The 24,713-nt window shown below is 35.4% G+C and overlaps 1 protein-coding gene across 6 annotated transcripts in view; it reads left to right on the forward strand.

The window, feature by feature from the left end:
* The first annotated feature begins 502 nt into the window (after positions 1 to 502).
* LUC7L (LUC7 like) overlaps positions 503 to 24,713 on the forward strand; it is a 41,258-nt gene continuing 17,047 nt past the window's right edge. For 2 of the 6 annotated variants that reach the window (XM_074279829.1, XM_074279828.1), the window contains exons 1-3: positions 506 to 734; positions 3,273 to 3,367; positions 13,269 to 13,367. In XM_074279829.1, coding sequence (XP_074135930.1) covers positions 674 to 734; positions 3,273 to 3,367; positions 13,269 to 13,367 — 255 coding nt within the window. In that variant the 5' untranslated portion in view covers positions 506 to 673. Of the gene's footprint in view, positions 735 to 2,198; positions 2,270 to 3,272; positions 3,368 to 13,268; positions 13,368 to 13,446; positions 13,543 to 18,751; positions 18,840 to 24,713 lie in introns of those variants that run through there. The other 4 variants (XM_074279832.1, XM_074279833.1, XM_074279831.1 and 1 more) reach the window with 4 other exon arrangements.

The following is a 24,713-nucleotide window of genomic DNA, read 5'->3' on the forward strand; positions in this document are numbered from 1 at the left end:
TCCCTAACAACACGTTCCTTCTACTATCTCCATGACCTTGCGTAGGCTATTTGTCCTCCCTATCTGCAGCCCCCATTCTCCCAGCTCCCTTGATTGACTTTAAGAGCTCTTTTCTTTCCTGATTACTTCCAGTTGTTACTTAACAGTTTGTGCACAGTTATTCCCTTTTGGAAGTGCTAATTCCTCTAGGACTAGTTACTGTTACAAATTTGTCTTTATAACCACAATATGCAGTGGAACTGCTGGGCACATAGTAGGCCCTCAAAATTGAACTGATTCTTTTATTTTTTTAAACCCTTTTAGGTAGAATGTAATACTAAGACGGGTAAATTGTCCCCCACAAGACATCAGAGTTTGAATTTGCGTCAAAGAAATTGAGTGCTCGCTCCTAACCATCACTAGGTGAAAACTAGAGCTTGAATCTATAATCCTATCTCCACCAGACCACAACACCCAGAAGCCTTTGTTTCTCAGGGCATACGCACTTCCTCCCAACATCCCTCGCGGCAGGGAAGGAGAGAGTAGGAGAGAAGGAGAGCTCTCGAGGCCGACACGACTCGTCTAGAACTCGCAGGAGCCGAGGGCCGCCACTACCGCTGGCGCCGTGAGAGGAACCTCCGGCTAGGTCTCCCGCGGCTCTTTCTCTCCCTCTCCTCACCCGCCGCAGCCAACTATGTCGGCCCAGGCGCAGATGCGGGCCCTGCTGGATCAGCTTATGGGCACGGCCCGGGACGGTGAGTAGGGAGCGGCCGAGAAGCCCGCGGCTGGGAATGGCGGGCGGTGATGGCGGGGAGCGGAGGTGGGGGGTGGGGGGGAAGGAGGTGGTGAGGCCTGAACGGCTCGGTCGGCCCGAAGCTGGGGGTGGAGGGGGTGAAGGGGAGAAAGCGGGGGGAGAGGGGGAAAGAGGGAGGAGGGGGAAGTTGGCCTGCTCGGCCCTGCGCGTGCGCCCCAGGTGACCCGGGCTCCCTCTCTTGTCTCCCCCGCCCGCCCCGGCGAGGCGCCCGGGCCTTTTGTGCCGCAGCCTCTGGCCTCCCCGCGTCGGCTAGCCTTTCTCGGAGGCCCAGGCCCTGGGTCCCTTTGTCTCCTCCCGGATTCTGCCTCCTGGAGGCCGAAGCCTCGGGTGCTCGGGCATCTTCCTTACTGCATTCTCTCCCCATCCCCCGGCACGCATGCATCCGCACTCCCTCCTCAGCCTAACCCAGCTTGGGCCTTTTTGTGGCTCATTCCCTTTCTTTTTACTCGGACTGAGAAGCCGCGGGGCGCTGGCTCCCTCCCTCCACGCACATCCTTCCACTGGAGGCTCTGGCGGTTCTTTTTGCCCTCCTGAAATTTGAATCTTTCTTCATGGCTTCTGGCCCCCCCATGTCCCCTGAGCGAAACTTAGAGGGTGTCAGTTGCCGGCTCAGAGTAACTGATTTGTATCTATATTTGGTGGTTTACAAACCCCCCCCACCCCCACCCCCACCGCTAACTAGCTGGTATAGTCCGCTTTTGACCATCTTTTCTTTGCCCCAGGGCCGACTTTTACTTCCTCCTCTCCTGCACCCATACCCTTGCTTAATTGGCCTAGAAACAGCCACCCTAGGAAAAAATTAGGGAATTTAGCGAAGGGCCTGAGTTTCTTGATCACAGACAGTATGATTTCCAGGCCATGTGGCAGTGTTTTCCTGGGCTTCCTCTGGAAAGAAGTTCTATCAGAGAGGGAGCCTAATATAATATATCTAAGTGCCATTTTTGTTTTATTTCATTATGAGAAATTGTAAGGTCGGCTTTTCTAATATGGGGGTTTGTGCAAAGTGACTTTATTACCACCTTAAGCCTTCACATGAGAAACCAGTGTTTAGTCTAAACTCCTTACAGACATAGGTAGGTTTGTACTATAGCTAGGAAAGAGAAATTTTAATTGTCTCAGGAAGAAAAGCTGTTGCATCCTTTGCAAAACAGACAAACAAACAAACAAAAAAAAACATCAAAATTATATTCCAGTTGTGGTTTGTGTTTTCTTTTCTACGGAAATAATGAAGTTGTAAATTCACACTGGCACATTTTCAGGGCTGTGCAGATTCTTTGCACTTTATTTCATAGATGAATAAGTGCTTTTTAGCTTTCTTTGTATATTGAGTTGCTTTTGAATTGCTTCCCATATTTTTATTTCATACAAACTGAACAATTGTGGCCCCTCTATTTTATTTATAAAGGTTCAGTGTATCTTTGCCTGCCTACATCAATCTGCAAGGGAGTTGCAGAAAAGCCTCATGTTCATCGAGCCGTGAGTCACAACCAATTTTTAAAGCTGTTATAACAAAAAAGTGTTTGCTTTTTTCACAAGTAACTTTAAAAGTGTAGTTTAGAAAGAAAACATTTTCAATAAAAAAGACACTACATTAATCCTGGATGCTTGCAAATCCTAAAATATAGTCCTACTTTAGTATTACACAGATCTGTGTCATATACACAGATTAGCTTTAAAATTGTCACATTCCATTGCCACTTTGCCTTTACTTTTATGTATCATTCCCCTGACTTCCTTACTGCAGGTGTGGGCAAGAAAACTTTTCCTTTAAAACTTTTCAACAGCGGGCATAAAATTCTGCAGCTGAGGTCTTGAAGAATGCAGATGGGTACAGTATGTGTTGGAGCTCGCAGTGTGTATTGACTAACCTAGTTTCTTTCTGCCTTTCTCATATTGTCTTGTTAAAAGTGACTCCTAAATGCCAAAATATTTGTAAGGGTGGGGAAAAGGGAACTAGGGAGATACCCAGATTAAAGGGTTCTACAATGAAGTTTGGATACTTTTCCTGGACTTTGGACAAAAAACACTGCCTACTCAGTTGTCCACATCAAGAAAATAGATGAATAAGTACCTGTTGCTGGTGGAAATTAGGAGGTGTAAGTGTCATATTTTTTGATTGATGGCCCACTGAGAAACATGGGTTTTGGTATCACCATCCCTAGCTGCTCTCCTTGAGGAGGGTCCAGGTAAACTTGATATTTGTTAAACCATTTAATTGTGGTCATTTTGACTTTTACATAATGGGCAAGTCAGACCTCTTTTGGTAAGATCCCATATTCTGTTGTGATGTACTTAAGAAACCCATAAATCCATCAGGAGTCCAATTTCCACTTATGTTTCTAGACCCTGTTTTTCAGTGAATTTGATGGGGAGTACACAAAATTGATAGTCCGAAAATCCAGGTGAATTGTTGCAGCAGATACCCATGCATGGTTAATATGATAATACTGTCTTATTTAAAAACAAACATGAATTTCAGGAGACGAAACCAGACAGAGGGTGAAGTTTACAGATGATCGTGTCTGCAAGAGTCATCTCCTGGATTGCTGTCCTCATGACATTCTGGCTGGAACGGTACGTGATATCTCATAGTATGTTAAAGTCTTAAAGAATTGCTTTCTTAGGAGAAGCTGTGAAGCTAATGATTAATTTTAATTAGCCTAGTAGAGATTTTCTGGTGCTCTTAAAATTATATATATAAAACCTTAAGAAAGATGTCTGAGTATAATAGGACTATTATATATCTTACTACTATAAAATCATTAGATTTCAGAAAACTAGTCATATTGAGTACTAAGAAGATATTGTTATTTCCTGAAATAACCATAGGATTTGTATATTAGATTTATATATTAACTGCCACTATTTTAGGCAAGCAGATTGATTTGTTTTTGTAGACCCTCTGTGACCCTTAGCACTCATCAATATTGAATAATTTAGGTTGATGACTCTTTTTTTTTTCCCCTTTCTTTTCCTTTTTCTTTTTGAGCCAATAGGTGTTACAATTTAACTTTTTTTTTTACTCATGTAACTATTTTAGAAAAGCATTCTGTGAAAGCCAGTCAGAATGGATTTTTCTTCAGTTTTACACTTTATTTTTGTTTCATTTATTTATTTTTGGAGACAGTCCAGGTTAAGTAACTTGCCCAGGGCCACACAACTAGTAAGTGTCTGAGTTGGGATTTGAACTTAGGTTTTCCTGACACCAGGACCAGTTGTACCACTGAGCTGCTTCCCATTTTATTTTGCTTTTAATTTTTCTCACTGAAGTCTGACACTCATGTCTCCTGTGAAGTTGGCTCAAGTTTCTTGAAGATTGTTAAGGAGAAGTAATCTCTGGTAGGCCATAACAATAAATCTAGGATTTAAAGAGGTCTGTAAGCTGAGGACTAATCAGTCTGCTTGGCTAATGGAAGAGATTCTTGTCATTAGATTAATTAGGTAATGTTTAATTTTTTCAGCCACAGAAATGCATGAAAACTTTTAGAGGGGTACATTGATAAGCCCTGTTGATAGGAGAGAGTATCAGAACAGAAGTATTTAGCTCTTGAGAGCTAATTGTTAAATTGTTAAATTTTCTGTATGAGTATAACTTGTAAATTGGCAACTTCTACAAATCAGAGCTTGATTGATTGGTATGTTATTGTCTAGAGTTAAAAGTGATGGTGAAAATATTATATAGATTAATGTATTCTGCTTAAACTGTTTTTTGAAAGCTGGTTGTAAATATTAACATAATTCTAGGAAATATCTTTGAAATACTGAAATACAGATTTAAAATGGAAAGAAAAACGGCACACCTGTGCCACTTTTATTTAATAATTTCTAAGGATTAAAAAGACTGTAGGGCACAATTTTGCTGATAGGAATGAAGGGCTTGCCAAGATTTATGTGAGGGAGGGTTGGGCAAGGTCACCTGCCTCAATTCTCCCTCCCGAGCCATTGGGTCCAATGGCCAGATTTAGATCAAGATGACTGGAGATGGCCCGGGATACAATGGGTCATCGTGGCATTTTTAAGCTAAAATCTTCAACAAGTCTCAGTTTGACTAGGGGAAGGTCAGACAGGACGACTAAAGAACAACAAAACACTTAAATAATTGCTTGCTGGACCCTGACAGTGAGGAAGCCCAGATGATGGTTTTTGAGTACTTCTCCTGGGGAGGTGAGATGGGTGAAAGCTTTGAACAGGTGGGCTAACCCATCATCAATCAGGGCAAGATCTTCTAGGGAACTTCCTCCTAGGAGCCTATTTCCTCATCTAGGGGAGGGGTTAGCAATCATCAAAAGAAACTAAGGAAGTATTTCTATATTTCTATGACTCCCCCAACCAAAAAAATCGAATATTTGTTGATTGATTAAATTAAAAAACAAATAGGCAGGAAAGGACAATGAAAACAGGGACAGTTGGTTAAATGCAGAGAATATAAAGGGGCATAGTATAAGCTTAAGTCTGCAAAAGAAATTTGAAGCCAAAATGTATTAGCCTCAAAAGGTAGAGAGTTTATACCTTATTTTGTTCAGCTATAAGAATCCATTGAAGGATCTGAGTAATAGTACATTGGGACAATCAAGACTGATATAAAGACTAAACTGCATGCATGTAGAGAGAAAACTATGGAGACTGAATCAAAGGGATAATATTTCACCTTTTTGTTTTCTTTCTCATTTTGTTCCTTTTGGTCTTTTTTTCTTGCACATGATGGCATATATGAAAATAAAAGGATTGCACATAGTTAACCTATATTACCTATATCAGATTGCTTGTCTTGGGGAGGGGAAAAGTGTCTACTCTTATGCTAAATCTCTATGGAACTGATCATTAAACCTTTAAAAAAAGCCCTCTCTGTGTAGCCCAAGGATTTAAACTAGGGAAGGATGCCCCCTCCTATTAACTAGAAGGTTGATTTGGTTTATTTTACATATATATCATTGTAGGAATAGACAAAAAATGTAGAGTATAAATTCCTTGAGGGCTAGAGGTTTAAAATTTTTTTTTAATCTCCCTATTAAAGCAAGGCCTTACATATAGTTCTGCAAGTACTAGTGATGGTTTCCTTAGATGTAGTGTTTTTTCTAATAGTTTTGAAGACTGGATAGCATACATTCACTAAAGGGTTTATTTTGGCACTGAGCATGAACTTAGATTTTTAAAGGCTTTTTGCCATTATAGTACAAATGTTTGCAAATGAAATGCTTCTGACTCACACAATACCAACTATTATTTTGTGATAAACTATCTCATTTATTTTCTTATGTGTTCTTTACTTCACCACTAGAAGAGAAGAGGTTTAATTCTTAACATAGCATCATTAGAAATGGATACTATTAATGGATGAATTGTATGTCTTTCATCTGAGGACCATCTCATTGGGCTACTATTCCCTGCTATCAAAGTAGAAAACACTAGCTAAATTCAGAAACATTTATAACCAGATTAGCTGCAGGGTGATGAATTTTTAAGCCACAGTAATTCCTGAAAACCATCTACTAAATTATAGAATAGTAGCAATTCTGTATTGGTGGAGAATAACAAAGCTATATAGATGCTTAAAAGTATTAAAGGATGATGTGCATGTTCTAAGAGAGGATTTTTTCTGATGAGTTATTACTTTGTCTTTTATTACTTGGAGAGCCAGGAGAAAAGCACTGTTAGTTTAATCTTTGGTATTACAAAAGTTGGTAACTTGACTAACATAGCTTGTAGCTACAGTTTGAATAGGGTGTTTGATAATGCTACAGCTATTTATATATCAGTCTTTTGTTACTTAGTAGTGATCATAATTTTCACCATTCATAAACATTCTGATAGGAAAGCAGTAGTGGGAACAATCCAGGATTCTAGAATTGTGCATGGAAGAAGCTGAAAAGGAATCATTTCAACTTTTTTAAAAAAAATTATTGAAATCTCATTCTTTTTGAGCACTGACATTTTTCAGATTTAGAGTACATATTTATTGTGAGATTAATTTTAAGTTCCCATTTGTAGTAATACTTTATTAAGTACTACATAATAATTAAACATCTTTTGATTATCTTCAAATAGTTCTGGTATTGAGGTAAGTATAGGCCACTTAGAAAAATATAAGAAAATTGTAATTTGTGCATTTAAAAACATTATTCTGAGAAGTGGTTCATAGGCTTTATCAGACCACCAGAGAGTCTATGATATAAAAAGGTTAATAATTTAAGCTCTGAAGCCTTTTTTACAGTTTTAGCATTCTTCAATGCTTGGGGTAGCTACTATAAGTTTCTAGTTTTTCCTGACTTCTTGAATACTCTATTTTGGTGGTGTGTTTTTCACTAAGGAATAAAACCTTGGAAATTTCCTAATACACAGAGATTATGGGGTGGAATAGTGGAGAGTTCTCTTAGGGTTCATATTTTAAGGAAATGTAATTGGCTATGAAGTTGAGAAGTGAGAAGCAAGTTTTGAATGGAATTTAATAGAGGTAAGTTACTGAAAGAATCAGTACACTTGTTTTTGGTAGTTTCAGACGAGATACAAGGGAATGGAGTGGTGAGCAAAACTGCTTTGAGAACTTAGATTCCTTTTGCCCTTTGGGAGAGAAAAAAACTCCTGGTTCTCTGGTCATGATCTGCTACTTTCTAGTTGAATTATCTTGGGCAAGATAGCCTCACTAGAACTATTAACAATAAAATAGGGTTAATCTTTAAGGTGTGGATGTGAGGAAAACACTATAGAAACAGAAGCTGCTGTTAGGATTGTAATTCTGTGTGATCCAGGTTAGAATGCTCTTAGTTATAGTAAAGTTAGATTGGCTAATTTTATCTAGTTTACTCAGCTAGTAACAATGGATAATGTTACAAAAGGGTAAAAGTATCTGCTAACTACTACTCTTGGTGTCATTGAAGTAGTTTTCAAATGTCCTTTTGGGGGCAAAAGAAACAAGATGATGACAGTGGTCCATTGAGTAGGTTTTATTCTGTCAAAGGCTTCTTGTAATAGTTGTCTTTTGAGTTTTCTGGTCTGGAATTTGTACAGTTGCTGATATTTTGAAATTTTTAACTTCTTAACTTGAACTCATATTCCTTGTAAGTGTTCAATACTTATTCTTTGCAAACAACTATGCTTGGTAATCCTGTTTAGAAAGCAATATTCACTTCTGACTTAGTGTTATAACTAAATGGCTTCTCACTTATATGTACTTTATTTCAGAATGAAAACTATACATTAAAGGGAAATTTGTCAGCTTAGGTATCAGACTTGGCTGCAACTTAAGGGAATTCCCAGGATTACTATTGTTCTTACATTTAAATTTCCTCTAATATACAATAGTTTTGTTTCACTGGAGTGGTGCTTCATATGATTCACTGTTCTCTGTGATAAGAATTTGTGTAGGCCCAGAGAAGGAACACTGGGAAGTGAATGTAAATTGTTAGCACTACTGTCTATCTACCCAGGTTACTTATACCTTCGGAATCTAATACTTAATGTGCAACAAGAAAATGGCATTTACACACATATATTGTATCTAGGTTTTATTGTAACACATGTAAAATGTATGGGATTGCCTGTCATCGGGGGAGGGAATGGAGGAGGGGGATAATTTGGAAAAATGAATACAAGGGATAATATTATAAAAAAAATTACTCATGCATACATATATACTGTGAAAAAAAATTCTAAAAAAAAATTTGTGTAGGAGTAATTTTAATTTAAATATTAGAATTGTTGAGATACTGGAACATTATGGGAGAAGTTGCCTTTTGTGATGTTAGCAAAATGTGGACTATATCTTACAACAGTTTTAGTTTACCTGTAATAGTGTCCTAAAAGCTCACATTTTCATGTTTTGTAGTTTACAAAGCACTTTCTCACTACAACCATTGAGGAGGAGTGGGGGTCCTTGGTGTCCTATATTTAACCCTATTTTCTATTTATATGACATCTTAGATTAAAGATTTCCCTGTTTTCTACCATCTTTGTTATTTTCTGTATGGAAGTACTTCCTTTTTTATTTGTCCTAAAACCACCTACTTCAGAGTTTCCCTTCCTAGATTTCATTTTACCAAATCTAGGTTTAAGATAACTAATAATTATTGATTACTAATATTTGTAAAGCAGTATCCAGTTTTTTTGCATGTTCTACCATGAACATATACTTTATGATTTTTGTAGACTTTAAAGTAGTTGTGGGCTTATTAAAATCCCTTCAAAAAGCTAGAATTCTTAACCTGGTATCCATACCTTCTAGGGATTCATGAGTGAAGTGATGTTATATTTTGATAAAGAACATTTAGTGTTTCAATGTAATTGCTTTCCTTTGCAGTCTCTTATTCATTAAAACATTCTAAGAAGAGATTCATAAACTTCATCAGATTGCCAAAAGAATCTGACAAAAAAAGAGCTTGGAAGACTTGCCTACTGAAGGAATAAGGGAGGAGGACACATAGCTGAATGAATTTGAGTTTGGAAAAATTCTCAATAACATTCTTAGTTAAGATATAGTCCAAAAATACTAGAATAATATGAAAACTGTCTCTTTTATAATAAATAGCAATACACACTATATAGCATAGTAATTATATATATGTAGAATATTGTTCTGAGAGAAAGCTTTAAATTGGTGCAAATAGTCTTCATACTCTAGTTACTCTAGTACTGATTAGAGGAAATTACTTAAAGGCGTATCCTACTAAAGGGGACAGCTCCCATACTTGTATGCAATACTCTTTGAATTGCTCTTCTTACTTAGGTAATGGTGGAAAAGATTTTAAAGCAGTCGTTCTTATCTTGGGAGTCTATATACTCTGAGAGAAGAGGGGCGGGGAATCATGGTGAAAAAAATTATATTTTTATTTTCACTGATTTCTGACTGAAATTTGGTATTTCTATTATGTATGAAGATATACTACATGAGATTGGGGGGAGGTGAGGAGTGGGATCAGTTGGGTCAATGACACAATTAAGAACTGCTCAGGTGATTTGGATCCCAGGAGCAGATAACATCATGTCTCTGAATTTTAGGGTCATAGGTAATGGAACTAAGATACTAAAACTGTGTGTGTTTAGTCTAGGTTCTAATCCCTGAGAACTAATGAGATAGCAAAACAGAACCTTAATATTATTGGAAGTGGGGTACAGTATAAAGCAAGGTATTAAGGCAGGGACTTGAGCACAAGGGAATTAGATGAGAATTCAATTATCAAGGCCAAATGAAGTACAGAGTGCAGAATTTGGTCATTATAGCTCATTTAAGGGCCCAGTTGTTAGAACTTTGGTAGAGCATGAACTAGTAGCAGGGTTGGGGTATATTGAATCTGGACTAAGGAAAGTCATTTTGTCCTCTGTTCTCTTAACTGCAGTGCTATGTGATTAGATAAAAGGATTTAATCTGGGATGAATTTTCCTCTGATAAAAATGAGGCAGTTGAATTCAATGGTCTCTCAGGGCCTCTAGGTGCTAACAGTAAGGATGAAAAAAGCCAGATTTGTAAAATGTTTTTTGAATTTGAATGTACTTTGGGGGAAACTTCTTGCATTTCCATGTTTTCTCTTTTTATCTATGATTGAAATTTAGTCTGATCAATCTAGTTCCATTAAATATATTTGATTAGCTGAATAGGCTACACTGTCATCTCTGATGAAAATTCTTAGGGTCTCTCTTAAGTAATTAACTGTAAATTATTGTACATGGTAGGTCTTTTAAAATAGTCCATGGGATAGAATTAAGTGTCTAAAAATCCTCTTATCTATTTTTATTTTAACTAATGATTATGATTATTTAGGAAAAAAAAGCAGGAAGAATTATGAAGTGGGGCAATTATTGTCTGGGGGGGGTGTACATTTTTAAAAAATTCTACTTTTGTAATAAGAGACTTGAATCAAATGTTGCCTGAGTAATCTTAAGAAAAACTTAGGGCAAGAATAACCACGTTTGTTTCTATATTTGGAATTCATTTTAAGAAAAATGAATATAAGTATATTTCAGATGGTCATCCCACAAGTTGACCCTTTGTATGGTTAAGAATTTTTCATCTTTTGGGCTTAAAAGTTTTTTCCTTTTCAAAGTGTAACTGATTTGTTCACAGTGAAGGTGTTTGGAACTGATCCCTGTCCTTATACTTCAATATACAAATTCCAGCTCCTCAAACTCTTTTTACCTCTTATGATGATCTTAACTCCACTTTAGTCTTATGCAGGGATGGTCATGCTCTGAAATTCTGAATTTTCTTTCTGAACTTCCTTTATGTCAGCATAACCTGTCTTTCTACTTCTCCTTGTGCCTCACTTCTAAATCTATTCTTCCTCCTCGTTGGGACCCCCATTTCTTTTTTTCCTCAGTATTGTTCAGGCCATTGATCTTACTTGGCTTTCACTTTGTTTCTTTTCATCTAAACTCCGAGTTAATGTTGAGTACGTGGTCCTGCTCTGATGTATCATCCTCCTTCTTTTCTCCTTCTTTTTGTCAAATCATGTCTTGCCCAACTAACTCTGGAAAACTCCCACCATTTGCTGCTCACATATAGATAACTCCAAGATTCTGCAGAAATCAAAATTATCTGCTAATCATGAAAAAACTGAAACTTACAGTAAACAATGGTTCCAGAAAACAGAGAAAGAAAAGAAACATCAGTCCTTCCTCTCATTACAAAGAGGAATGAATGTACAGAGATGTCATTTGATTTGTCAATCAGTTTTGCTTAAATGTTGTTTTCTTTTTTCTTTCTTTCTTTTTTTTTTTTTTAAATAAATCATCTCCTTAGGAGAGGGAACTAGATCATTATCAGGAGATAAATTTGGCTTTTTGGGGGGGGAAGAGGGGAGACTTGATATTTTTTTTTAATGGCAAAAGAAGAGAGGAAAAGCCTCTTTAAAATAATGCTGCTAAAGGCAAATACCATAGAGATTGTATATTATGTAAACAGTGCTGGAGCAAATAATAAAGAATTTTATATATTTTAAAGTTCATAATTCATATGCCTTTCATTTTTTTAACTTCATAATAACCTTATAAAAGTTGGTTTTACTGGTATTATCTCCATTCCATTAAAGAGGAAACTAAAGGTTAGAAAGACTTAAGTAATCCATGGTTGAAGAGAGTTGGAGCTTAAACCAACTTTCCTGGATAGGGTAGCTCTTGATCACTTAACCCCTCTTTAACTGGAATTGAATATCAGCTCTGTCACTTTCTATCTGTCTTTTGGCAAATTGGAATATATGACTGCTGAGATCTGAAGGTCTTTATTCACACTTATTGGAAGAGATAAGGTAGTTTCATTCTAAAGTTCAAAGACTAGAAGATTAGGTAGAGTTAAATGGAAATAAGTTGGCTTTTTTGATAAGTTTTCTGTTTGTCAAGGTCATTTCAGTTGTCTGTTTCTCCAAAAGTCGGGACCAAAGACTGAATGCTCATAGATGACTGATTTGGGGGAATATCAGGATTACAGGGAAGGAGTTTTGACCACAGCAGTTCTAGCTGTTTCCTCATAAGTTTGGTAGCTTGCACATGTCAGGAATAATTCACAAAGGAAACTCGAGAGTTTCCTAGATCTAGAGCTTTGGAGACCCCAAGTTGATGTAGCTGTCTGTACCTCTTTTAGATACATAAAAACTCCATATGAACCTAAATCTCCATGTTTGTTTTGCTTCTACCTTTGCCTGATTACCTCTTCTTCTCTCTCTCTGTCTCTATAAGTTCTTCATTTAGTATCATCAGTAGTAATGGTTACAATTAGGAAGCTTTAGGACTAACTTTAAATATTGTCTTTGTTTATCTGTATGAAAACTTAAAGTTGATCAAACTGGTCATCTTGACTAATCTGTTTTATAGACATGTTCAGTTTGGCCTCATGGAATATGTAAGGCAGATTTAGAGAAAGAGGAGAAAACTTCCTAATAACAAGACATGTCTGAAAATGGAATGGACTGTATTAATCTATTATGAGCTCTTTAGGGAGAGGCAGGCTGGATGACTACTTGGCAGGGATGTTATAAATTGATTGTTGCCTTGGTTTATAGTTGAAGCGGATCTTCTGAGAGCTTTGCTAATGTTGGAATCCTTTGGTTATTCATTGCTTTTAATCAACTGCTTCCTAATATGAATTTTTTGAGATTTATGGGTCAAATGCACTAATCATTTGGCAGATAACAGAATGAATTTGACATGACAGATGGCAGTATAAAATTGGCAAAGGTAAGCTAATTATAGTATGATGGTGTTTTTTCCATGTCTTATGTAATATATACATATTATTCCTTAATAACGTGAGACTAATAGCAATTTGTCCCTCCTTAGCTGTTAATGTAATATCTGTAAAAATTCATAAAGTTTAGAGTATTGTAGAGAAAAAGCTTTTTCTTAATTTTCTAAAGTTGGCTTGGGAATTTGAAAGCCTTGATGAATCAAATGAATAATTAAATATGCCAGTCTTTTTTAGTTGCTTTTTGTAATAGGTAAAATTTCATGCATTAATACGTGTTGCCTTTTTTTTTTTTTTTCCTCTTCACAGCGCATGGATTTAGGAGAATGTACAAAAATTCATGACTTGGCCCTTCGAGCAGATTATGAAATAGCAAGTAAAGAAAGAGAACTGTTTTTTGAACTGGACGTAAGTCTTATTTTATATAAATTAATCCAATCCCATTGTGAGTACTTAAATTCCTAGCTTGACATTTTTTTTTTTATAGCTTGTTGCTGAAGTTGCTCTCCTGATGTATTCTTCCCACATACATTCAGACATGCTGGAATGTAATGGACTGGAAATATTGGGATTTCAATAGATGGTATGGGAACTGGATGTTATGGGGGGAAAGTCGTAAAGTTTTATATAGTTCAGAATTTATTTAAAATTACATTTTTGCTATGTGTCTGCATACAGATTCATGCCATTTTCCATTCCTCCTTTTCCTCGTCACATACATGAACAATAACTGGTAAAGAAACTGGCATTGGAAAATGAGTAGGACAAGGGGAAAAGGTCAGATTTATAAAACCATAGAGAACTAAGCTAATGTGTGAACTTAATAAAAGATTAAATTGGAGCCAAGGATCAAAAGAGATTTAAGTAGCAATTTAGAGAGTTGTAAGTCCATGTGTTATCAAAATTTGAGGAAAAATGAAGTTTTAAAAGAGAAAACTGGAATTATATATTATCTTATTTGAAGACTTTAAAGAAAGTAGTGATTTGGAGAATTAGGAAGAGAAGATTGGGATTTTTTTTTTTTTTGACTGTCAAATTTATAGATAAATTGTACTTAATTTTTATATAATCATATAATGCTCAGTCATATTAACTGAAATTTTGCTTTTGTATATAGTTAGTACACATGTACATGTATTAGAAATATACAAATTATCTAACAGATTTTGAATCTAAAAACCACTTTAGAAAACTTTTATTTAGTTTTTAAATTTTCTTGTGACTTCTGAAAAGGAGAATAAAGTTAGGGAAAAAATAATCTCCCCCCCCCAAAAAAAAAAAAAAAGAAAGAAAGAAAACAACCTGATTCAAGTTGAAATCTGAAGATGTAGATACATGAGAAATGATAGTTACAAGGTACTTTTATTTAGGTGAGTCTAACAAAAGGCAATTTGAAAATATATATTCTTAGATTTGTATATTTAGAATTGGAAGGATCTTGTATTTTTATTTCATACTTTATGGAATCATAGTTCTAGAGTGGAATAGACCTCAGAAACCATCTAGTCTATTCCCTCAAATCCCTTTTTAGTTTACAGATGACAAATTAAGATCCAGAAAAATTGAGAAGTCATCAAATAATACCATAAGAAACTTAGAAATATTTTTATCCCTATGAAACTTAATACTTACATGTGTACTTATATGAGAAGTGAAGACTCGTGCAGTACATAGTTGGGTACTGCGGGACACAAGCATTATGTGCTTTCTTTATTTTGAAAATCTTTAGTCCATCTTTCCCATCTCCAAGGATTGTGTATTGGAGAAGTTGACTTCTTGACTTCTCACTCTTTTATATCTGATCATCCCAAGTTTATTTGAATTTCTACTTCCACATCTTCTCTCATATCTCTCTCCTCTTGGTTAACATAGACATCATCCTGGTTTTAGATCCTTGTCACTCCCCTGAGCTATTCTACTGACTTCCTATGTGGTCTTTCTTATTGAATCTATGAAACTCCACATGGCTGAGAAACTAATTTTCCTAAAGCACAGGTTTGAGTATGTCTTTGAAAAAATACTTTTTAGGATCTCATAAAAACTGACATATTTAAAACCCTTATCAACTGATACCAACCAACTTAACTTTTAGGTTTATTATTATTTAGGTGCTTATTCTCCTTTTTAGGTTTATTACTATTTAGGCTTATTCTCCTGACTTTCTTTTGCTATTCCTCAGACAAGATATTTAATTTCTCTTGTCTATTCCTTTTAATAGGCTATTGTTCATGCCTGGAATGTATTCCATGCTGACCTGAGTTGTAGAATTCTTGTTTACTTCACAACTCAGCTTAAGTACCATCTCTTACAATCACTTTTCTAATGTACTCTCCCTAAATTACCTTATTTTTATTTATTCTGGCTACATTTGTATTTTTTTTCTCCCATTACAGAATGTAAGTTGCTTTAGTTCAAGGAATTATTTTTTTCTTTGCATCCTCTGTCCACACAGATATTTAATAAATGTTTGTTGATTGATTCTGGTTGGGCATGTAAGGAGTACTGATGGACCAGGGCACTGTCACTCCCTTGCTCCACTAGTGGTGAGCGCTGGTAGTCCACCAGAACTTCTGTCTCTGCAGTTGGTGCAGGTGGTCACTTGTTCATTGGATAATGATAAAGTAAAATGAGTCCTTTATTCATTTTGGGGATCTTGCTTGGATTGCAGTGTTAGAAATCTTAGAAGAAAGTGATGATTGCATTTTAGAATTTGTGATTAAAAAGGAAAGAAAAGCTACACAGATTACAATATTCACCCTGGAATTTTAGAGAGAAGATAAAAGATTTCAGAGAAAATAGTCATTTTATTAAAATTTTTTTTTTTTATAATACAGTTTTGTTTTCAAAATCCATGCAAATAAAAGCAAATATAATTTTAAACATTCACCCTTGCAAAACCTTGTGTTCCAAATTTTTCTCCTTATACAAGTAATCCAATATAGGTTAAACGTGTAATTTCTTCTAAACATATTTCTGAATTTATCTGCTGCACAAGAAAAATCAGATCAGAAAGGGGAAAAAAATGATAGAATAACACAGGCAAACAACAACAGCAAAAAAAAAATGAAAATAATATGTTGTGATCCACATTCAGACTTGACAGTTCCCTTTCTTAGTGCAGATGACTCTATCACAATTCTGTTAGAATTGGCCAGTATCACCTCATTGCTGAAAAAAGCCAAATCCATGAGTTGATCATAACATGGTCTGGTCTTCTTGTTGCTATGTACAATGCTCTCTTGGTTCTCCTCATTTCATTTAGTATCAGTTTGTGTAAGTCTCTCTAGGCCTTTATGAAATCAGCCTGCTGAGTGTTTCTTAATGTTCCATAACACTCCTTCCCTAACTGATGGCCTCCACTCTGTGAATAAGTACAGAATATAGAAGGACACACAATAGTATACGGATACAAAAACAATAAAAGTATTCAAGTGACCCCACTGTTAATGAATTCTAGTCTGGTGAGAAAAGCTAAAGACAATAGAAAGTTTGAGGAAAAAAACAGGAAAATCACAGAGAGGATGGAACCTTGACTCAGATCAGGTATGTTAAGAGTGGTTGAGGTGATAAGAATGTAAGATTATTCATCCCTTTTGCTACTTTTGTTTTCTTTGACAATAGGGATGATTTTTAGATCGCAAAGGATAGGACAGAAATAGCCAATAGATAATTCTGAAGTTATTAGAGAGCCAAGCTCAAGTTGAAGTGTTGAAGACCATCTGGTCCAGATGAACTATGTACAACTTAGCTTAATGAAAGAACTGGTCATCAAAGATGGGAGAGCTGTTGTAGTAATGGAAAAAGGAAAATACCTAATTTCTGTGGTTAATGAATATTATCTAGAAAAGGAAGTGGCAGTTAGAACCAGAATAGCTTCATTAAGAGCAGATCATATTCTTTTTTTTTTTAATGACTTACTAGAATGATAGACCAAGGGAATGATGAAAATAGGAAACTTCAATTTTAACAAAGCATTTGTTAAGGTCTCATGCTTTTTTTGTGTATGAAAAAGAGAAGTGGGCTAGATTAGTGTTTTCTTTCCCTTTTTAAATCAGTAATTGAATTTATCTTAAATTATATTCAATAATTCATATGTGAATCTTTCTGACATTTCACCAAAGGTCAGAAGTTATAGATTACATCTTAGAAATGAGGTATTACAGAGCTATAGATTGCTCTAGTCTCCTGTAAATTTAATTCCTGTTCAAATATCTAATGATCTGCATTGTGAGAGGAGAATCACGGAGGATTTTTTACTTGATTACATAAAAGAGGAGTAAATGTATATATGTGAGGATTACCTAGTCAACCAGGTTATAGGGAGAAAGGGGGTATACTTAGTGAAATGCTGGAAGTACATTGGCCACTTTAAAATCTTTAGATTAGTATTGAGAAGCTGGGCCTCTTTCTCTATAAAATGAAGATACTGGATTGATCTCTTAAAGATATTTTCCAGTTCTAAAATTTTTTGAATTTATTTTTGTAAGCCTTTTTGTGATCCCATTTGTGGTAGTACAAATGTGGGTGCTACTTTAAAAGATAGTGGGAAATCTTTTTAGGTAATCTTAGGGCAATGGAAGCCAATTTGCATATAGAAATAAGTATTTTCTTTGAATCCATTGAATGGAAAGTTACCAGCACTATTATTCAACTCTTTGGAGTGAGGCACAGTTTGGTGCTTCACAAACATAAATTTTTTTTTTTTTCTATCTATTATGGGGATATACATTAACTGCATTTAAAAATATCACTCCTCCCTTACCCAGAGAACCATCCCTGTAACAATAAAAAGAGGGAGAATCAGCTATCAGTTAATGAACATATCATCAAATAGTATTCATAGTTCCTGATGTTGGCTAAGAAGAGAATGAGGTGCATTTTCTCATCTCTTCAGAACTAATAATTGTTTTTGTTGTTCTGTATATTTATATTGTTGTGTATGTTTTTACTTGTTTGGTTTTATTTTAGCCTGTACTTGTTCATATATGTGTCCATCCTCTGTATTCCTTGTTTCCATTGTTTCTCAAGGCATTTTAATACTCCATTACATTTGTGCTCCACAATTTGTTTAAGTTATTCTCTGAACAATGAGTATCTACATATTCCATTACATTTGTGTCCCACAGTTTGTTTAGTTATTCCCTGAACAATAAGTATCTACTTTGTTTTTGTTTCTTTAAAAATTCTGCTAAATGTTTTAATGTTTATAGGATCTCTTTGTGGTAGTGGGATCTTTGGGTCAAAATGTATAGACATGTTGTTAAATTTTTATTCACAGTTACAAAAGCAACACTCAATCATTGGACCACTTCCTAGTAACATTGTACCAGTGTTTCCTCTCACCACCCAATATTGATTTCCCATCTTTTTGTCATTACCAAATTACTGGGAGTGACAGTAAAAACCAGAGTTCTGATTTGCAATTCTGTTATTGGTAACAGTTTGAAATTCTTTTGAACTGATTGTTAAAAACCTTTGACACTTGTGCATTAAATTGGTCCTTTTTAAAAAAAGTTAGTTGTTTTGATGCCTTTTGTTTTTACGTCACGTGTTTTCTTCATGCAAACTGTTTCAGAAAGGTCAACATAAGAAACTAAAATATTGGATTAACTCAGTCTTCACCTTCTCATTTATTCACAGACTAGCAAAAACAGTCCCCAGATATCCAGGATTAACCTGTTGAATTAGAGATTGTTTACTTCATAATGACTTGACAAATAAGGTGGACATAATGAGAGCTGCAGGAGACCTTTGAGATTATCGTTTTCTAATTTAACTTCTAACAATTATAGCTGTTGAAAAAGTGCAATGGGCTGCAGGAGGTAGTGGGTTTCCTGTCACTGGAGGTCTTCAAGCAAAGGCTGGATGACCACTTGTCAGGTATGTTGTAGCGTGGATTTTTGTTCAGCTACGGATTGGACAAGTAGTACTGTGAGGTCCCTTGAAACTTTGAGATTCTGTGACTTAGTTTTAAATCCCAGCTCTCACTTTATACTATTATCTCCTGTTTTACCTTTACTTAACCTTTTGCATCCTCATTTTCCTCATCAGTAGCATGAACTTAATGAAATCCAAGACCTTCCAGCTCTAAATCTGTAATTCTTATGAATCTTATATAACCTTATCTGAATATCCTGTCGAACTGAATGTATTTAAAGGAGAGAGACATTTGCTTACTATACAATAAAATTGCAGTGTTCTAATTCACTTGTCTTTAGTTAAATTGTACCACTAGTTAAAAGACATCTTGAGCTTAGGTTATTCCGCATTCATTCTTCGTTAACATATGAGGTCTTGGGCAATTAGTATCATTTTTTGGGGCCTCATCAGTATATACTTTCAAGACACACACACACTGTCATCCCATTCCAGATGTGTTGATAATATGGATCATCAAAGATGATATAGTATTTTGATTCTGAATTACAGTCTACATTATTAAGAAGACTTAATGCTCCTATATTTTCTCAGACATCAGAATAGTTGATAACTTTAAAAAACAAAACAAAAACTCCGGGGCAGCTAGGTGGCCTAATGGATATAGTACCGTCCCTGAAGTCAGGAGGACCTGAGTTCAAATCTGGCCTAAGACACTTAACACTTCTTAGCTGTGTGACTTCTGGGCAAGTCACTTAACCTCAATTGCCTCAGCAAAAAATTTTTTTTTAAAAAATCCCAAAACTCAAAGGTTTATGCCACAATTCGGTCTTTGAAAGAGGGGAGAGTCAGTAAAATAGTATCTTTTTTTAAAACCTCCTGCTGGGGTTCACTCTTAATGATAAAAGAATGAAAAAATTTATCACATGAAATTATCTGCAGTTAGATTGAATCCCTTTTCTGATTTGGAAAAAAAATAGTAGTTTTTCCTCTTTTGAGATTGGTTTTTGTTTTTTTAGGGGGGAGGGGTTGTTTTTGGCTGACCAGTTTGATCTTAAAATGATGCATCTGCATGAAAGAAAAGTTTTAATGTTTTATATCTATTAACTCTGTGTTATTTGATTTTTTTTTTTTTTTCTCCTCTGGGGCTAACTTTTAGGAATTGCAAATTCTTCTGTAGAAACAAAATTGCAGCTTCCTCAGTTCTTTCTGAGGATATAGCTATTTATGAAGTGCTTTTTTTCTCTCTGTGTCCTTGCAAAAGATATTTTGGGGACTTTTAGTTGATAGAAATTTTCACATAGAAACCACAAATGGCTCTACTTCTCTCACGTGACAACTAGACAAGTAAAAAGACACGGACTTTCGTATCTTTAATGTAAGGAAAACACTTTACCCAATGTAAAGAAAATAATATTACTTTCGTTTTCATTGGGTATCAAGCTAACATTTCAAATAAGAAGTATATAATTTTCCATAAATATTCTTGAACATTGACTTCAATTTTTTGTTGTTTTTTTTCCTCTTCCTGGTAACACTTCTGTTTTATGCTCTTGAATATTTTAACCAAATGAAAGCAAGCTTTTGTTACCATATAAAAGTTATTACTTTTTATGGTTTACATTTTGTTCCCCAATTGTTCATAGTGTGTTCCAGATATATATTTGTTGATTGATTTGATTGAAGGATAGTGCTAGTAATGTTAAACAAAGCTCTGTTATATTAATTAAATTTTCAACTTTATGCTACAGATAATGCATGAATTTGTTTCTGCCTTTTGGGAATTGTTAGAAGAATTATCATGCAATTTATATATTAAGGATTACTTAGGTTTCTTGCATATTTCCATACAGTTGTCTTGGGAAAAGATCTGACCATATCATTCCAGTATTTAATAAACCCCAGGGGTTTCCCTGTTAGCTCCTCTTAAATTCCTAATTTTCTTTTAAGATTCAGTTAAAGAATTTTATTCTACTTGAAAACCTTTCCTGATCCTCTCTTCCTCCTTCCTCCAGTTACTAGTATTTTTCCTAATAAGTTATTTTGAGTATTTTCTAAATTTCTCCCCCCCTTCTTTCTTTCTTCCTCTCTCTCTCTCTCTCTCACACACACACACACACACACACACACACACACACACACACACACACACAGATCTGTGTGTGTGCATGCATGCTCTTTTTTCTTAATGTAAACGACTTTGGATTAGGGACTCTTTCACTTTTGTTTCTGTTACTTAGCACAGGGCCTGCCACATAGTAGAGACTTAATAAATGCTTATTATCTGATAGTAAGCCCTTAATGAAGGATTCTAATATTTATCAAGTATAAATAGCACTCACTTTTATGATATAGAATATACATCAAATGTAATATGTGATACATTAAATAAAATGTTAAAATGGGAGCAGCTTATTATAAGCCCAGTAAAGTAGTCAATTTGTTAGGGAAAACACATCTGAATATACTGAAAATATTTACATGGGACTATATAGGTACCACTTAATATTTTTCATACAAAACAATATAAACTATTTTTTTCAATATTTTATTTTTCCAAATACATGTAAACATAGTTTTAAACATTCTTTTTTAAAGATTTTGTTCCAGATTTTTTCTCCTCTTTCCCTAAGATAGCAAGCAATTAGATATACAATCTTTCTAAACATTTCCATATTTGTCATGTTGTACAAGAAAAATCAGTCCAAAAGGGAAAAAACCATGAGAAAGAAAAAACAAAGCAACAAAAATGATGAAGTTACTATGCTTCAATCCATTCAGTTTGCATAGTTCTCTCTGGATATGGATGGCACATCTATTAGAATTGTCCTAGATCACTGTATTGCTGAGAAGTTAATAGTTAATCATCACATAACCTTGCCGTTTCTTTGTACAATGTTCTCCTGTTTCTGCTTACTTTACTCAGCATTAGTTCATTTAAGACTTCCCAGACTTTTCTGAAAATCAGCCTCCTTGTGATGTAAACTTTAAAAATAAAATAACAATGTCCCCTTGTGTTTAAAGCAAAATGAAATGAACAGGTATTTCTTAATTCTGTCCACCAATTTTGCTTAAGTATTGCTGGTATTCCACCAATTTTGCTTAAGTAATTATTGTTTGGTTCTCATTCTTTCTTGTTCGTGCAATCCAATACCACCCAATCAAATTTTTTATCTATTTAGCAACCTTTAGGATGCTCCCCTTTCTCAATGAGTTCATACTGTATTCCTTCACACATACTAACCTCGATTCCTCATTTTACTTATTTCCCATGATCTCCACTCTACCTTAACCACACATAATCTTGATTTTGCCATTCCCCCACAGATGCATCACTTCTTCACGATTTCTGAAATTGCATTATCTGATCCTAATCAAGCACCATTCTTTCATCCACACAATGACCTTCAATCCCCACTATCTCACAGTTTACTTCCAGGCAATCATCTCTGCACTGATTATATTTTCTTCCCTTCCCCATCTTGATCCCTTGGTGAACCAAATTCTCTTGTCTTTTTCTTTAGTCTCTTGCCCCCATATATTGATCTTTACCAACTAGACCTCAGCCTCTACCTGGCCATTATCTTCTTCCTTTGTTCATGCTGCTAAATAAAACTGGAGAAGATTACAAAAAAATGCTGATTGGGTCCACTAACATTGACCTTATATGACTTTACCTGAGCCCTTGTTCCTGCCAGGCAATCCTTTTACAGATTTCTAATTAACTCACTGTTTCCACACCTTTTCATCCCTCATGTCTTTGATTCCTTTTACCTTTTCAGCTGAGAACTTTATCTCATATTTTACTGGAAAAAAAAAATGTTTTTTCAGTCCATTCATCTAGACCTCTGTCTCCCCTCCTCAACTAGCACCCAAATGCCTTCTGTCTTTTTTCTCCTCCTTTACCCTTATTTCCTATGAAGAATTGGCCTGTTTCTTTGCCAGGGCTAATCCCCTTTCTTGCACTAATGGTCACATTCTATCCCTTCTCTAATAGATTGTTTTCTCTGTCATCCTAAATATCCTTTTGTCTATGGGCTTCTTTCCTACAAAATATTTGTATATTTTCCCCATCCTCAGAAATTCTCATCTTCATTTTTGTAGCTAAATTCTTTTTTTTCCCTTCAATTTGTAGCTAAATTCTTTTTTTTTTTTTTTAAATCACAGCGTTTTATTTTCAAAACCTGTGTAGTAATCAATATTCACCCTTGCAAAACCCTGTGTTCCAATTTTTTTTCTCCTTTTCTCCTCTTCCCTAGACAGCAAGTAATCCAATATATGTTAAAATATGTGCGAACATTTCTACAATTGTCATGCTGCACAAGAAAGCTCAAAAAGGGGAAAAAATGAGGGGAAAAAAAGCAAGCAAGTAATAGCAAAAAAGGTGAAAATACTGTGTTGTGATTCACACTCAGTTCCCCAGAGGCTTCTCTCTAATGTAGATGGCTCCCCTTATCACAAGACCATTGAAATTGATCTGAATCACCTCATTGTTGAAAAGAGCCACGCCTATCAGAATTGATCATCATATAATCAATCTTGTTGCTGTGTACAGTGTTCTCTTGGTTCTATTCATTTCAGTTAGCATCAGTTCATATAAGTCTCTCCAGACCTCTGAAATCATCCTGCTGGTCATTTTCTTATAGAACAATAATATTCTTTAACATTCATATACCATAACTTATTCAGCTTTCCCTAACTTATACACATCCACTCAGTTTTCATTTCTTTGTGTGGCTAAATTTTTTAAGGAAATCATGTACAATTAATACTTCCACTTCTCTCTTTGTTCTGGCAAGGTAATTGGGAGTAAGTGACTTGCCCAGGGTCATGCAGCTAGTAAGTATTAAATGTCTGAGGCAGAATTTGAACTCAGATCCTTCTGAGTTTAGAGCCATTGCTTTATCTGCTGCACTATCTAGTTGCCCCCATCTTCAACTTTCAGTAGTTTGGCTTCTAGAACTTCATCATTAAACTAAGTTGCTCCCTACAAAGTTAACCAATGTTTCTTAAATTCTCCAATCTAATGGCCTTTTCTCAATCTTATTCCTTCTTAATCTCTAGGAAAGTTTTCTTACTATTGATCTTGACATTTCTTTAGATTTCTGTGATACTATTTTCTCCTGGTTCTATCTATGATTGTTTCTTCCTGGTCTCCTTCACTAGATCTTCATGAAAGTTATGTTTGCTAACTGTAGGTATCCTACAAGGTGCTGTCCTACATCTTAAATCTTTTCCCCCAAACCTTCCACCATTGCAACTTTATGTTATTGAGGCACCACTGTCCAGGTTTCAAACCTAGGTATCATCAACCCTTTATTTGTATTTTACCCTCCCCCTCCCCCCTTGTACATTGTGTTGCCGAGGCCTGTTGATTTTACTTATATAACATCACTTGCATAAGCCTCTTCTGATAGTAAAGACCCTATGGTTAATAATCCTTGGTTTAGAAGAAGGTGAAATGGAAGGAAGAGGAGGCACCAAGTATAGATAGCCTTTCAAAAGATTTTGAGAAAGAAAAGGAAAATATGAAGCAATACCATGGGATTCTAGTAGTTCTTTGAGGACGAAGAGAGAGTTGAGCATTCTTGTGTTCAGGAGGGAAAGAACCAGTAACTGGGTAAAGATTAGAAATGAATTTTAGTATCCGGGCTGAGTTTGTGAAAGGGCTACTATGAATGCTTAAGGAGAGAACAGAGATTTTCAAACAGTTGTAACAGTGGGATACAGACTAAGGAAGGAGTAAAAAGATTGCCTCTCCAGTATCATCAGATAACAAATTTGTAGTATTCTTTTGATTAGCTGTCTTCAGCAGCATATGTGAGTAAGAGTAAAAAGTATATGAGGTGCTGAAGAATTAAGAAAATAAATGACATG

Source organism: Sminthopsis crassicaudata, chromosome 1 (genome assembly GCF_048593235.1).
Source record: "Sminthopsis crassicaudata isolate SCR6 chromosome 1, ASM4859323v1, whole genome shotgun sequence".
In the NCBI taxonomy this organism is placed as follows: Eukaryota; Metazoa; Chordata; class Mammalia; order Dasyuromorphia; family Dasyuridae; genus Sminthopsis; species Sminthopsis crassicaudata.